The sequence below is a fragment of the Schistocerca americana genome, chromosome X (assembly GCF_021461395.2).
Source record: "Schistocerca americana isolate TAMUIC-IGC-003095 chromosome X, iqSchAmer2.1, whole genome shotgun sequence".
Classification (NCBI taxonomy): Eukaryota; Metazoa; Arthropoda; class Insecta; order Orthoptera; family Acrididae; genus Schistocerca; species Schistocerca americana.
The window spans coordinates 848,271,899-848,285,649 of record NC_060130.1 but is presented as its reverse complement, the minus strand read 5'-3'; the positions used below and the strand labels follow the sequence as shown (position 1 = coordinate 848,285,649).

The window sequence follows — 13,751 nt, the reverse complement described above, 5'->3', positions numbered from 1 at the left end:
TTAGTAAACTGTAAGTAACAAATTTCAAAAGTTCTTTCTTTAAAGTCAATTTCCCGCAAACTAAAATTTTCAGTACATATGCCCCATTATATCAGAAACTATCATAGAGAAATAAATGAAATTTTCAGAGACTCTGCATAACATAAAAAGACACCTCTGGTACTACGTTCATTGATATTCCCCCATTAGAAACTTCACAAAAAATATTTTCTGCAGAAAAAACTTAATATTTTTTGTTAATAAATTTAAAAAAGTATTTCTTAAAACCTATAAAATGGATAAAGTAGATTTTAGTACAGTTGACTCTATTAGCATCATGTAACATACAGTATAAATAGTAAGGTCCTGCATCAAATAGTTTTTTTCAGAAATGGGTCAAATACTAGCCTAAATTAACATGGGTTGGATAGGCAGGGTGTGGTCCCCGTAAGTTTCTAAAATGAAGAAATAACGTAAGTACTGAGTCAGAAACTGACTGTAATGTCGTCTCATAATCCAAGAAGTTATACCAAGCTTGAGGCGTTGCACCTTATATCGCTCCTATCTAGAACCTGTGTATTGGGAGAATGACTCATGCGTGCAGTGACAGATGGTCTGAAGCAGGTTAAGTTGAGTACGTAGTTCTAATTTTCATCTGCTAGAGCACAGAAGACTTTCAAGAAACAGGTCAAGAGATCATTTGTTTGAATTGTTCTGTTTATTTCTTGAAAGCTTTTTAGTTTATTTATGTTTGTACAGTTTTGTATATGCTTTTAGTAGTGTGAATGATGCATGAATGTGGTCTAAAGTAAATATGTAGATCATTGTTCTACTGATTAATGCTGTACGAACTAATATGAGGAAGTTTTAAGACAGTGTGAATGCAGACAATGGGGAATTTTGTATCATAATATGTTAAGTAAGTTTATGGTAAAAGGAAAGCTAATTCGAGAGCAAATGAAAACAGTTAATAACATACAGTAGAAAGAAAATATCAGAATGTTACATTTTATTTCGGGAAAAAGTACAGTTCGAAAGAGTGTTATTTGTTGATTGGTTAGTCATGAAAAGCGCGGACTAACACAGGAGAATAATGTTTTTCTATTGGTCTTACAGAAAACTGACTAATCAGAATGGGGTATTCTTCACACGTCTCTTTTCTTGGAGATAGAGAATGCTTACAGTAGTCTAAGTAGTCAAGAGCCCAGTCTTTCAATGGTACCGACATGTGTAGTATGAGCTCCGAAGGAAGTTATGATTTGCTGGTTTTAGTTGTGCGAAGTGTCTTAAAGTGGAGACATATTTATTCCGGTGCGTTTTCTAGAAAGTACGGATTTTTAAAGTAATTTTACATATGAGAAAAGACAGTAATTCTGTGTGTCATATTGAGCAGATAGGTGACAACAAACTTGAGCGCATTACATTAGACACCAATAAACTTAATAGTATGGCGAGCATTTTCATTTAAGGACAACCCGCGCTTAGTAGCTGTTCCGATTTCAGGAAAAATGTTACCATAAACTTGCTAACATGAATGAAATGGTTTGAGTTTGACTGTGTTAAGATTAGCATGGGCTTGGCGTGAACTTTTACATTATCAAGGTTCAGAATATACCGAAGTTTTGCCAGTATTCCCAGCTTTCATTCAAAATTAAGGAGTTCACAGGTAGGTGCATGTAGAGGACGAAAGGAACCACACTGCCACAAGCTCCTGATCTCCTGATTCCTTGAGACAATAACATGTCAATGTTACACTAACTCAAATAATTGGAACTCACTTACAGAGCTGAGAGCATTGATCAGCCTCCAGTTTGGTAACTCCGGATATGCAAAACCCATAGCCATTCAGTAACGTTCAAATTTCCTGAGGCGCTGGCCATTTAGCATAACCAGGTGACCACACGTAATGTATTAAATGCTACTAATACAGTGAGGATACCCCCCACTCCCTCTCTGGGCAATATTAAGAGTTGTATGTTGCTAAGTAATGAGCGACAAAATGTTCTTGGGTGTGTAATACATATATTCTTAATTATTCTTTTCTGAATTTTTAATATGTACAGTATGTTACTTGGCTTTCTCATAAGCAATTACATACCTTACAGGTGATTTGCAGCCTTGTTGTTGATTCACTGTAACTATGGAATCCTATATTCTCCGGGTTCACGTCAGCATCACTGGACAATATTTGCAGTACAACAGCACAGTTCCACAACTGAATTTCTCAATACTTAACACGTATACTCCAGTTTATACTCTCAACTATATTCCGACCTATGAAATAGAAAGTGACAAAATCTGCTATATCTTCATTTTTATGAGTTACATTTGAATTCATCTTTGGTTCTGTATTGCACAATAAGGGTCTTCAACATGTTTCGAGTAAAACCACTTAGGTGGAATTGAGTTTCTGCATTACTGAATGTACTAATTATGCATTAAGGATTTTTTCAGGTGAATTTTGTCTGTGTTGTGTAGTATATGATGGAAAAGTCCTACAACCATGATGGAGTAGGCTGAACTTCACGGTACGTTCTACACAGCCTAAATAATAAAAGACTCTTATTATTCACTTCGCTATTGATGTATTCTTCAATGATAACTTACTTTCTGCTAGTGCATTGTAGGTTAGATTCTCTCTAACATCTCTGTAATTTCCCAAGTCTGCTCAAGAATCTGGGACAAGAGAAACTGATTCCAAAATGCTACATTCAATTTGACAGTTAACACATCATAAGTAGCAATTATATATAGTTTTTGATACAATCTTTTAAGGAAGTAATTTTAACTTCTACAGAAGCCTTAGCTGGATAGATTCTCTTCTTTTTGACACCAACACCTAATTTAATTTTGAGGCTGTGTGAAGACAAGTCACATGCATAGCCTGTACTATCATCCACCTTGTGTCTTAGTGAAAGTAGCAAAATTGAAGTGAATGATTGGTGGAGAGTCAACTCGAAAGTTTTACCAATATGGAACACATTGCCTTCATGCTTAGCTACTCAATTTTCTGGATGCATCCAACTCAGCTGGGCATTCCTTCAACTTCCATAAACGATGACTTAGTGATGCAATTCTGCAGTGTCTAGTTAGTTCTTCTATTTATCCATGCTTGTTCATTTCAGAAATCTTAGTCTCATTACTAGACATGTTCTAGGGCACTACTGTTAGTGCTAGAGAGGCAAAAATTCTTGGCAGACCATTGTGGGCAAAAGCTAGGGATAATGAAATGAGTTTCTGAAGTTCATGAAGGGTCCTAATATTATTTTACTATTTTTGTGCATCTACATCACCCCTGCAAGTTTGCAGCATCATCATGGGAATAAGTTGTAACTGATGCAGTACAAAAACTGATGTGAGTTACAAAATTTCCATTTTTTATCAAATCACAAAGCCTAATTTACCTTTCTTTTCATTCAAGCCTGACGTTTCTCATCAATTCAGGTGTCTAACACTATGTTTATCATACTACACTACTGGCCATTAAAATTGCTACACCAAGAAGAAATGCAGATGATAAACAGGTATTCATTAGACAAATATAATATACTAGAACTGAGATGTGATTACATTTTCACACAATTTGGGTGCATAGATCCTGAGAAATCAGTACCCAGAACAATCACCTCTGGCCATAATAACGGCCTTGATACGCCTGGGCATTGAGTCAAACAGAGCTTGGATGGCGTGTAGAGGTACAGCTGCCCATGCAGCTTCAACACGATATCACAGTTCATCAAGAGTAGTGACTGGCATATTGTGACGAGCCAGTTGCTTGGCCACCATTGACCAGACGTTTTCAATTGGTGAGAGATTTGGAGAATGTGCTGGCCAGGGCAACAGTCGAACAATTTTTGTATCCAGAAAGGCCAGTACAGGACCTGCAACATGCGGTCGTGCATTATCCAGCTGAAATGTAAGGTTTCACAGGGATCAAATGAAGGGTAGAGCCACGGCTCATAACACATCTGTAATATAACGTCCACTGTTCAAAGTGCCATCAATGGGAACAACAGGTGACCGAGACGTGTAACTAATGGCACCCCATACCATCATGCTGGGTGATACGCCAGTATGGTGATGACGAATACACGCTTCCAATGTGCGTTCGGCACGATGTCGCCAAACACAGATGTGACCATCATGATGCTGTAAACAGAACCTGGATTCATCCGATAAAATGGCGTTTTGCCATTTGTGCACCTAGGTTCGTTGTTGAGTACACCATCGCAGCCACTCCTGTCTGTGATGCAGTGTCAAGGGTAACCGAAGCCATGGTCTCCGAGCTGATAGTCCATGCTGCTGCAAACATCATCGAACTGTTCATGCCGATGGTTGTTGTCTTGCAAACGTCCCCATCTGTTGACTCAGGGATCGAGATGTGGCTGCACGATCCGTTACAGCCATGCGGATAAGACGCCTGTCTTCTTGACTGCTAGTGATACGAGGCCATTGGGATCCAGCACGACATTCTGTATTACCCTCCTGAACCCACCGATTCCATATTCTGCTAACAGTCATTGGATCTCGACCAACGTGAGCAGCAATGTCATGATACGATAAACCGCAATCGCGACAGACTACAATCCAACCTTTATCAAAGTCGGAAATGTGATGGTATGCATTTCTCCTCCTTACATGAGGCATCACAACAACGTTTCACCAGGCAACACTGGTCAACTGCTGTTTGTGCATGAGAAATCGGCATCTAGTTCTGCTATCTTATTCAGTACAGTAGAACCTCAGTTAACTGTCACTTTTGGGACAAGGAGTTGGTCAGAACACTAAAAAGGTCGGATGATCAGAGGAAAATGAAGCAAGTCATTTGCATAGCTCATAACAATGTGATAAATCAAAATTAAGTAAAAAATTACATTTCTAATGAAGAAAAGGGAAATCAGAAAACTCTAGCACTAACAATCTGTTTAAAAAGTGTAAAATGTATTTTTGTTTCAGTTCCTTAAATCTTGACTTTGCGGCTGAATCACACCACTTCTTTGTCCACAGCTGTAGCTATTGGCTGTTGTTCCAAATATTTGAGAGCACTCTCAAACACACCCTTTGCTGCAGAATGGCTGATATTTTTGTCTTCTTCCTTTTATTCATCATTTGATTCCTCTTGCCAACACTATACTGAGGATGGACGGTGACCGACTAACAAAAAGAATATGGAGTTTCACCCAATCTAAGAAAACAAGGCCGAGATGGTTTGAAGAATGTGAAAAAGATCTTAGGCAGATGGTATCTCAGAGAGACAAATTTCTGATTCCTGACAGGAAAAAATTTAGAAGATTGGTGAGGTTCTACTGTACTGAATAAGATAGCAGAACTAGATGCTGATTTCTCATGCACAAACAGCAGTTGACCGGTGTTGCCTGGTGAAACGTTGTTGTGATGCCTCATGTAAGGAGGAGAAATGCATACCATCACGTTTCCAACTTTGATAAAGGTTGGATTGTAGCCTGTCGCGATTGCGGTTTATCGTATAAAACCAAGGTTTTAAAATGGCATCAACATCCAAAAGATGGATAGGACCTTTGTCTGAAGAGCATAAACAGGCACTTCTTGGTGGACTCAGAAGATACTTGCAGGGAGTCAAAGCTGGAAGAAGAACAAAACCTTGACACTAAAATGCAATTGATCATCTTCAAGTTCTTCATTGGTAGCAGCAGTGTCACCACCTGCTAGTCATTCATCTACATCAGCAAATTGGAGAGCATTCTGAAGAGTTTGCAAATCAGTGACTAAAACTGCCATGTTTCTGGAAGTTCTTGCTCCTGGTTTAGGCTAGGACAAACCTACTTCGGTGATTTTTTAAGAGTTATTTTCTTAAGCTCTTCCCAAGTTTTAGTAACTGTGTAAATTGAATCATTTATGTTGCAACTTTTGATTGCTTCAAAAACATCCACAATCCCTCCTGCTTTCTCTGACAAAGTGTCTTCTACAGTCCCTGGTTTTTGGTACAGCTGAAAAGCTTTTTCTTTCATGACAGAGCCAGAAAAGAGGGGAGGGGGGAGGGGAGTCCCCTTACATCTTTCCTGGTAAAAACACACACACACACACACACACACACACACACACACACACACACACACACACACACAGTGTCATACAAGAGGTCAAGTTTGGGTTGTTTCAATGCTTTTCTAGAGTTCCAAGCATTTTTACCACCTGATCTATATTTAACTAAAAAAATTCAAAATCTTTTTGGTTCTTTTTCTAGTCTTTAATGGCTATCACTCCAACACTCATTTCAGAGGCAAATTTATTAACTAACTCGCATTTGCACAAGTCTTTGGAGAACACTTAGTTTATGTTTGATTGTGTACACAAAACATTTCCTTTTCTGGTTATCTTTCAGAATCCCTGACACATTTTAATCACAAGTTAATAAACTGTACAAAACTACATTGTAACTTTAAAATTAACATGCATACAGAAACAAACATAAAAAGCACACACATAAAACAACAGATTAATGATTACAGTAAAGTGAGCAGTCTGGTAGTAAAATAGTCCGTGAACTGTGCAGGCATGAGGAGTGTACTGTTGTGACAGGAGTAAAATTCATTGATAACAATGGTGTGCTGTTCAGCACGGAGTGTAGAAGGATGGTCAGAAACACGGTCAGATAATCTGAGGAGTTAGTTAAGCGAGGGCTGGATAATCGAGGTTCTACTGTATATCCATCATTCAGTTTCAAAATTTGCTGACATTATGGTACATCATCTGGAAAGGTTAAGCCTCCTCCTCTTCCTTACAGGTTTAACTAGGTTCCATATCTTTAATTCCTTGCACTATTCCTCCTTTTTTTTTGTCCAATATGTACTTAAAGAAGAGTGAGTCAAGTTCATCTTCTAGTGTAACTTCTGTTTTGATTTCAAAGGGTTAGTCAAGATTATTTTTATAATCTCTAGCAGTGTTCCAGTGCTACTATGTCAAGTACTGAATCATGCCAGTGGAATCATATGTCTTTTTAAAACCTACAAAATAAATACATATTGTCTTTCTCTCAGCATGTAATATCTTATTAAGATTTTCAGATTCAATATTTGTTTACCAACCTTTTTGGAATCCTCACTGATATCCTCCCAGTTCGTGCTTGAATTATTTTAGCTGTTTTAAGATGGACAGTAACAGGTGTGTATCTTCAAGCAAAAATCGAAAAGATATTATAGTCTATACAAAGGAATGATGTTAATAACTACAGATCATTTTGATCCTATCAATTACATCCAAGAAGTATGTGACTGCTTAATTAAGTTCCTGGAAGGCAACTGTTTATTGAGCCCTCATCAGTTTGGCTTAGAAAAAGGAGATTAATAATTGGGGTCCTATATTCATTTCTAAATGAAAGTTATAGTGTACCCAGTGACAGAAAGCATACAACAGGAATATTCCTTGATATCTCACAAAGTCCTTTCAACTTATCAACCATGAAATACTTATGGATAAACTGCGAGCAGAGAACAAAAAAGTTGTAATCACCTAAAAAAAAAAAAAAAAAAAAAAAAAAAAATGTTGTAAGCAGACAGTCAAAGGAGCAAGTTGTCAGACAAAGTACTCAACGTTCGACACTTGGTCCACTTCTGTTTATTACATTTATCATTCAAAAAGGTCTACCAGTAATATTTGCTGATGACACCAATATACATACTGTATTCAAATCACTGTGCTAATGACCTCCATAACACTATTTCTGACACAAATTCCTCGCTGATAAATTGGTTAAACACAAACTAACTATTATAATGTTGCACAACACAATATTAGAATCCCCACCAAACAACTTTTAATTCGTCTCCACATAGCGGAAATTACAGACACACTGAAGGACATTACAATACAAACAAGCACACAAAATCATGGGTACATAAATCACAGTTTAAGAGCGAACTGTTTCTTAATCACAAAAACATTTGAGTGGCTGAGGGCCCGTAGCTCCAGCTTATATACTGCTTGTTTGCACACAGTGTAGTGCTTGCTGCACTGAGTGATATGGTCTCTTTAGGCGACCCATGCAGGTGCGTGCTGTTTAATTATGTGCATTTATTTATTTATTTATTTATTTATCCTGTGGATCACATATTGTACAAAGTACACATGATATAGGACAAGTCATTTTTCTTAACAAATATGTAGTTTGGAGAAAAAAAAAATAGGCAATGGACTGCCATTTAAAAAAATGTACACAAAATTGTTCGTTGATGAATATAGTAACTTCACATACAGAGAATACAAACAATTTACATGGGAAACTAAGAAACATGTAGGCAATGTAGTGCTACTTTAAATTTACACAAATAATCACTGAGATTACAGAATAGTGAAAATGTCAACTGGAAACACAACAGAAGGACAATGTCATTTAAAAACTACATTAAACATGAAATTAACATTGAGATTTCACAGACAATTAAGTTTTAATACTAATAGAATGTGTACTTGTACATTCAAAAGCGAGTTGAAAAATTTTGGGAAGTGAAACTGAAACATAGTTGTGTATAGTAGAAATTAGGTTATTATTTTGCCTACAGAATGTTTTACTCTAATCAGAGTATTTTACAAAGGAACTTTATAATTTTTCATTTCCAGGAATTCTTGTACTGAATAGAAACAGTGCTTTGTCAGAAATGCCTTTAGTTTATTTTTAAATATTGGATTTGGAGCTGTTTTTATTTGTTCTGGAATTTTATTGTGTAATACGACACCCAGATGAGTTATATATTTTTGGTATGATGATGTCCTTGAAAAAATTTGATGGATATTAGATTGCCCTCTGGTATAATGAGCATGTATATCATTGTTTCGGATTAATTTGCCTGTTCTTGAGAGGTATTCCCTGTTGAATAGGATTGTTTCTTGAATGAATAGGGATGGGATGCTTAGAACATTAAGTTTTATAAATTGACATTTACAGGATTCCAGCTTTTTGAGGCCACAGATTATCCTCAGTGCTCTTTTTTGTAGTTTAAATATATTTGTGCTGTGAGTTGAATTTCCCCAAAAGATGATTCCATAGAGGAGCAATGAGTGGAACTGCGCATGGTATGCTTGCATTAGTGTGGATTTACTTGTAGTAGATTTTAGTATTCTTAGTCCATAGCACAATGATGAGAGTTTCTTTGATAAGTTGTTTATATGTGTGTCCCATTTTAAATTTTGTTGGACCCATTTGTTGCATTTACATTCTCAATTTTATCGTTATTTAACTTTACTTGGATAGTTTTTTGACTGGATGTGGGAATTAGATGGAAGTTGATACATACAGTTTTCCCACTATTAACAATTAGGCCATTTTTGTTAAACCACTCAGAAAGTTTTTCCATAGAGTTATCACATATTGTCTGAAGGGATTCAGGGCTAGATCCAGTCAACACTATGCTTGTATCATCAGCAAACAGGATAGTTTTTTGTGGGCTCATACGTTCAACAAGATCATCTATGTAAATGAGGAAAAGTAATGGCCCTAGAACAGAACCCTGGGGAACACCATATCTTATTGTTCTTTCCTCCGAGAGGAAAGCTGTGTTATTTATTTTATTCTGTACATTAATATCGTATTGAAGTGATACCTTCTGTCTGCGGTTTTGTAGGTAAGAGCATAGCCAGTTGTGAGCCACACCTCTTATTCCTCTTCTTTCCAATTTAGCAAGCAGTATTTTATGATCTAGTACGTCAAAGGCTTTAGAGAGATCTAAGAAGATGCCTGCAGCTATATTATGTTGGTCAATTGATTTCAGTATGTGGTCCAACAGTTCAAAAATTGCTGTCTGGGTGGATAAAGATTTACTAAAACCATGTTGTTGAATGCTGATTGGTGCGTTGTTTTTTATGAAATTTATAAGCCTGTCATAAAAAAGTTTTTCCAGGATTTTTGAAAAGATGCTTAATATGGATAATGGTCTATAATTGGATACTAAATCAGGGGAACCTTTCTTTAGTAATGGTGAGACTTTAGCTATTTTGAGAGCATCTGGAAAAATGCCAGTTTTTAATGATTCAATGATTCACTGTATAAGGTTACCACACTAACGGCGTATATAAATTTTTGCACATCAGATGTTTCATCAAGGAAAGATGACAACAGATTTCAAAAAGTATCGATGAATCAGAAGGTAACCACTAAATTACTCAGAGTGTGGCTGGATGACACTCTATGGTGGGCCATACATTTAAAAAGTTTTTGTGCTAAGCATTTAATGTCCTGAGTAATGTCTGTGACATTCCAACACTAAAATATGCATACTCTGAACTTGTATACTCAGCAGTCACATATTGCATTTCATTTTCGGGTATCTCACACAGAAAGATATTATGTGGAAGAGAATAATTAAGATAATGAGACAAATTCCTCTCTCCTCCACCACTCAACATCTATTTCTGGAGCTCAATATCCTGTCAGGACCTTATATTTATATTCACAAAACAGTCTGTTTTATTCATGAACATTTACACATTTTTAAAAAGAATAAAGACATCTACAATCACTGAACCTGTCATTCCAGTTACCTATCTATAATTAGTCAATGATTATTTACAGGTCTCAGCAGTGTAAGGCACTTTTGAGTTGTTCTTCAAAGCTACCCAAAAGCTTAAAATCGAATGGAAAAGGATTCAGAGTAAAAGTAAAAATGTTACTTCTGAAGAATTGCTTCCTTACAGTAGAATAATTCACAAATGCCAGTCTAAAATAACCACGCCGAATATTTTCTTGTGCACTGTAAGTTTATAGCTGATTAGTTCATTCTACAGACATTACTATTATTTTTCTTATTATGAATCTAAAATAACTAAATTTTTTTCATGTGTGCCATTTTTAGCTGATTTATTTAATTCTACAGATGTACCTGTTGTTTTTCTTTATGAGTTTATTTTACTGTAATTATGACTTGTCCCACATGCACTGCTTTTATCTTATTACAAGTTAATTATAATATTTACATGAAATGTAGCTGTGACTTGTTCCAGATCCTTGTGCAACAACACACAACAGGATTTCTGGAAACAATAAAAATCAAATCAAATAAAAAGTAATGTTCCTTACCTACACAAACGTCATAGGCCAGACCACATATGTAAATGTCAGTCGCATTTCTCTGTTTCAATTCAGAGAACAATGTTGTATCTGCTAGTTTTTTATTATCCCAAAACACTGAATAAGAATCAACTTCAGGATTGGTGCCTTTGTAAATTTTGATAGCATTTTCCACAATCTACAACACACAAAAAAAAAAATATAAGAGGGAAATAATATCAAATGAAGGTAGTTTATGTAAGGAGCTTAATTACAAATTACACCAAATTTCAAACACATGAAAAGCATTTCTTGATTAGATGAATGGGTATGGTGAATACCATTATGTGAAAATTTTGCACAAGATTAAATACAGTGTGTCACGATTCCTGTGAAAAGGCATATAAACAGTTGATTTTGGGGACTTATTTATAGAATATTCAAATTTCCTAAAACATTCTACTATGTAGAAATAGGCGCACTCTCTTCTGAGGCACTTCAGTTGCAATATTCCACCAATAACTCAGAATTTACAATTATTAAATGATAAATATCTGCAGGAAGTAGGGATGAAACTGGTAACCCAGAGATCACCAGCCAGTAAAACTGTTGGTATATAACTTAGAAGCACCATTTCTATCTCTAACACCCAATATATTTTTTGAACAGGGATGCTTCCCTAATATGTTACAGTATGCAGATGTGAAACCTGTGTTTGTGAAAGGCTTCACATGTGACCAAGCAAGCTGGGATATTTTTACTTCCCCTTTTGTTTTGCCGTCTGCCTCCTTAAAATTCAGTTTTTTTCATTTTTGACTAATTACTATTAACATATATGAGTATAATCTGCATTTTCATAAAAGAGAAAGGATGGCCCTCAGTTTTAAAGAATATAACACCAGATCTAATTTTATCCTTAGTTTATGTATGTAATTCGTTTTCTAATTTATTTTGACTATTCCTTGTTAATATTTTTCATTATAGGGTGAAATCAGTAATTTTTTCATAACTTACATCAATTGTTGACTTATAAACAAATATAAATTCCGTTCTAATTATAAACATTTGGGAGACGAAACACTGGCACTCTTTAAGTATTTATTTGGTTCTATTTGAAAACATGTTAGCAAAGCCGGTCATTAATTAATTCCAAAGTAATTACCAGTTTTGTCAAAAGTATTGTTTGTATAACTACATCTGTTAATTTCATCATTGGAACAAATACTACAGCTTAACCCTTGTAGTAGAAGAAACTGTTAAAAAGACACAATTTTTTGACATATTCACTTAATTTAATGAGTTACGTTTTAATTGTAATTTCTGCATCTTAAACAGCGAACAATGTGTAGTTTCAGTGCCTACTATTATGATGATATATAAAGGCCCAATTTTTGGTCCTGAAACAGTCAGTCCATCGCCGATTTTCAGACGAGAAACTCGTGCTGGTTAGGTCAACAACAGCATCAACTTAACTGTGAAATAAGTGTAAGAAAAATAGGCTGCATGTTAAAACAATGAGAGAATCTGTTCAATATGTCTTGTGTTATTGTGCAAGAACTGTGTAGTTAGGTTTTTTACTGCTCGTAAATGTTCAACAGCAAACTATTGTAGCAGTATGCTGATAGAATAGAATAGAATATTTTTATTAGCCTTTCAGTATTTTTCATACACTTGGCTTCGTCAAAGTTTACAGAGGGTTTTAGTTTCAGTACGATATTCAAATAGTTACAGAAAGGGGAGAAAAGGAACTAAAGACCTTTTCTTCAGCATTATGTAAAACGATGTTTTATACAGGAATTAAATACACACATAAGAAAAGAATCACAGTAAATAACTAGCTTATATAATATCAAAACATTTTCTTCATAACTTCGGTAAAACATATATTTTGATGATTAGTTTCTAAGAATTCTTCAGTTGTATAGAATTCGTTGTTTTTTAGCCAGGTTTGCAATGTATTCTTATATTTATTTAGTGGTACTGTACGAGCTGAGCATGGTAACTTATTGAAAAATTTTATGCTTAAGTACTTATAGTTATTATGGACTACAGCAAGTCTTGTGGAAGGCAAGTCCAGCAGGTGACTGTTTCTAGCACTGTGTGCATGCACATCACATCTCATGTTCAATTTTTTCAGATTTTCTCTGCCATGTATTAGACAGTTATATATGCACATGCTTGGCACTGTCATTACGCCAAGAGATTTAAAATAATTTCTGCAGGACTCTATGGGTGCTAACCCCTCCATGCACCTGATTGCTTTCTTCTGCCATCTGAAAATACATTCAGCCCCTGGTGAGTTACCCCAAATCAATATTCCATATTGCAGTTGGGAATGAAAAAAAGCATAGTATGAGTGGAGTAGCAATTGCTTGCTCACACTGTTTCTTAATTTATACAATAAGAAAAGTACTCGTGCTAGTTTACTACATAGATAATTGGTATGTCCTTCCCATGAGAGCTTTTGGTCTATGATTAGTCCAAGTAATTTCACTGTTTTGTTTTCATTTTTAGTTACTTTGAGATTAAATATTATTTCTTCTGTTTTTGTTTGATTTATGCACAGCTGGTTAGCCTGACACCAGTAATTAGCCATTTGCATCATTTCTCTATTTTTGTCCAGTACACTCTGTAAGTTCTGTCCTGTTTGCCTGCATAATACTAGTAATGAGGCTTATCGAAAGTTAACCAATAGTGCACTGGCCATATTAACTGTGTAATATTTGGGGGGTTGTGAACAGTGAAGTAAAGAACA

The 13,751-nt window shown here is 35.6% G+C and overlaps 1 protein-coding gene across 9 annotated transcripts in view; it reads right to left on the bottom strand.

Moving 5' to 3' along the window:
- Nucleotides 1-13,751, bottom strand: part of LOC124554896 (nicotinamidase) — a 328,203-nt gene that overhangs the window by 94,811 nt on the left and 219,641 nt on the right. For 6 of the 9 annotated variants that reach the window (XR_006968484.1, XM_047128580.1, XM_047128581.1 and 3 more), the window contains one exon: nucleotides 11,027-11,195. Coding sequence is in view for 7 of the 9 variants with exons in the window: in XM_047128580.1 (XP_046984536.1) it covers nucleotides 11,027-11,195 (169 nt within the window). In the remaining 2 variants the exon portion in view is untranslated. Of the gene's footprint in view, nucleotides 1-2,077; nucleotides 2,254-7,071; nucleotides 7,128-10,632; nucleotides 10,701-11,026; nucleotides 11,196-13,751 lie in introns of those variants that run through there. The other 3 variants (XR_006968485.1, XM_047128585.1, XM_047128584.1) reach the window with 3 other exon arrangements.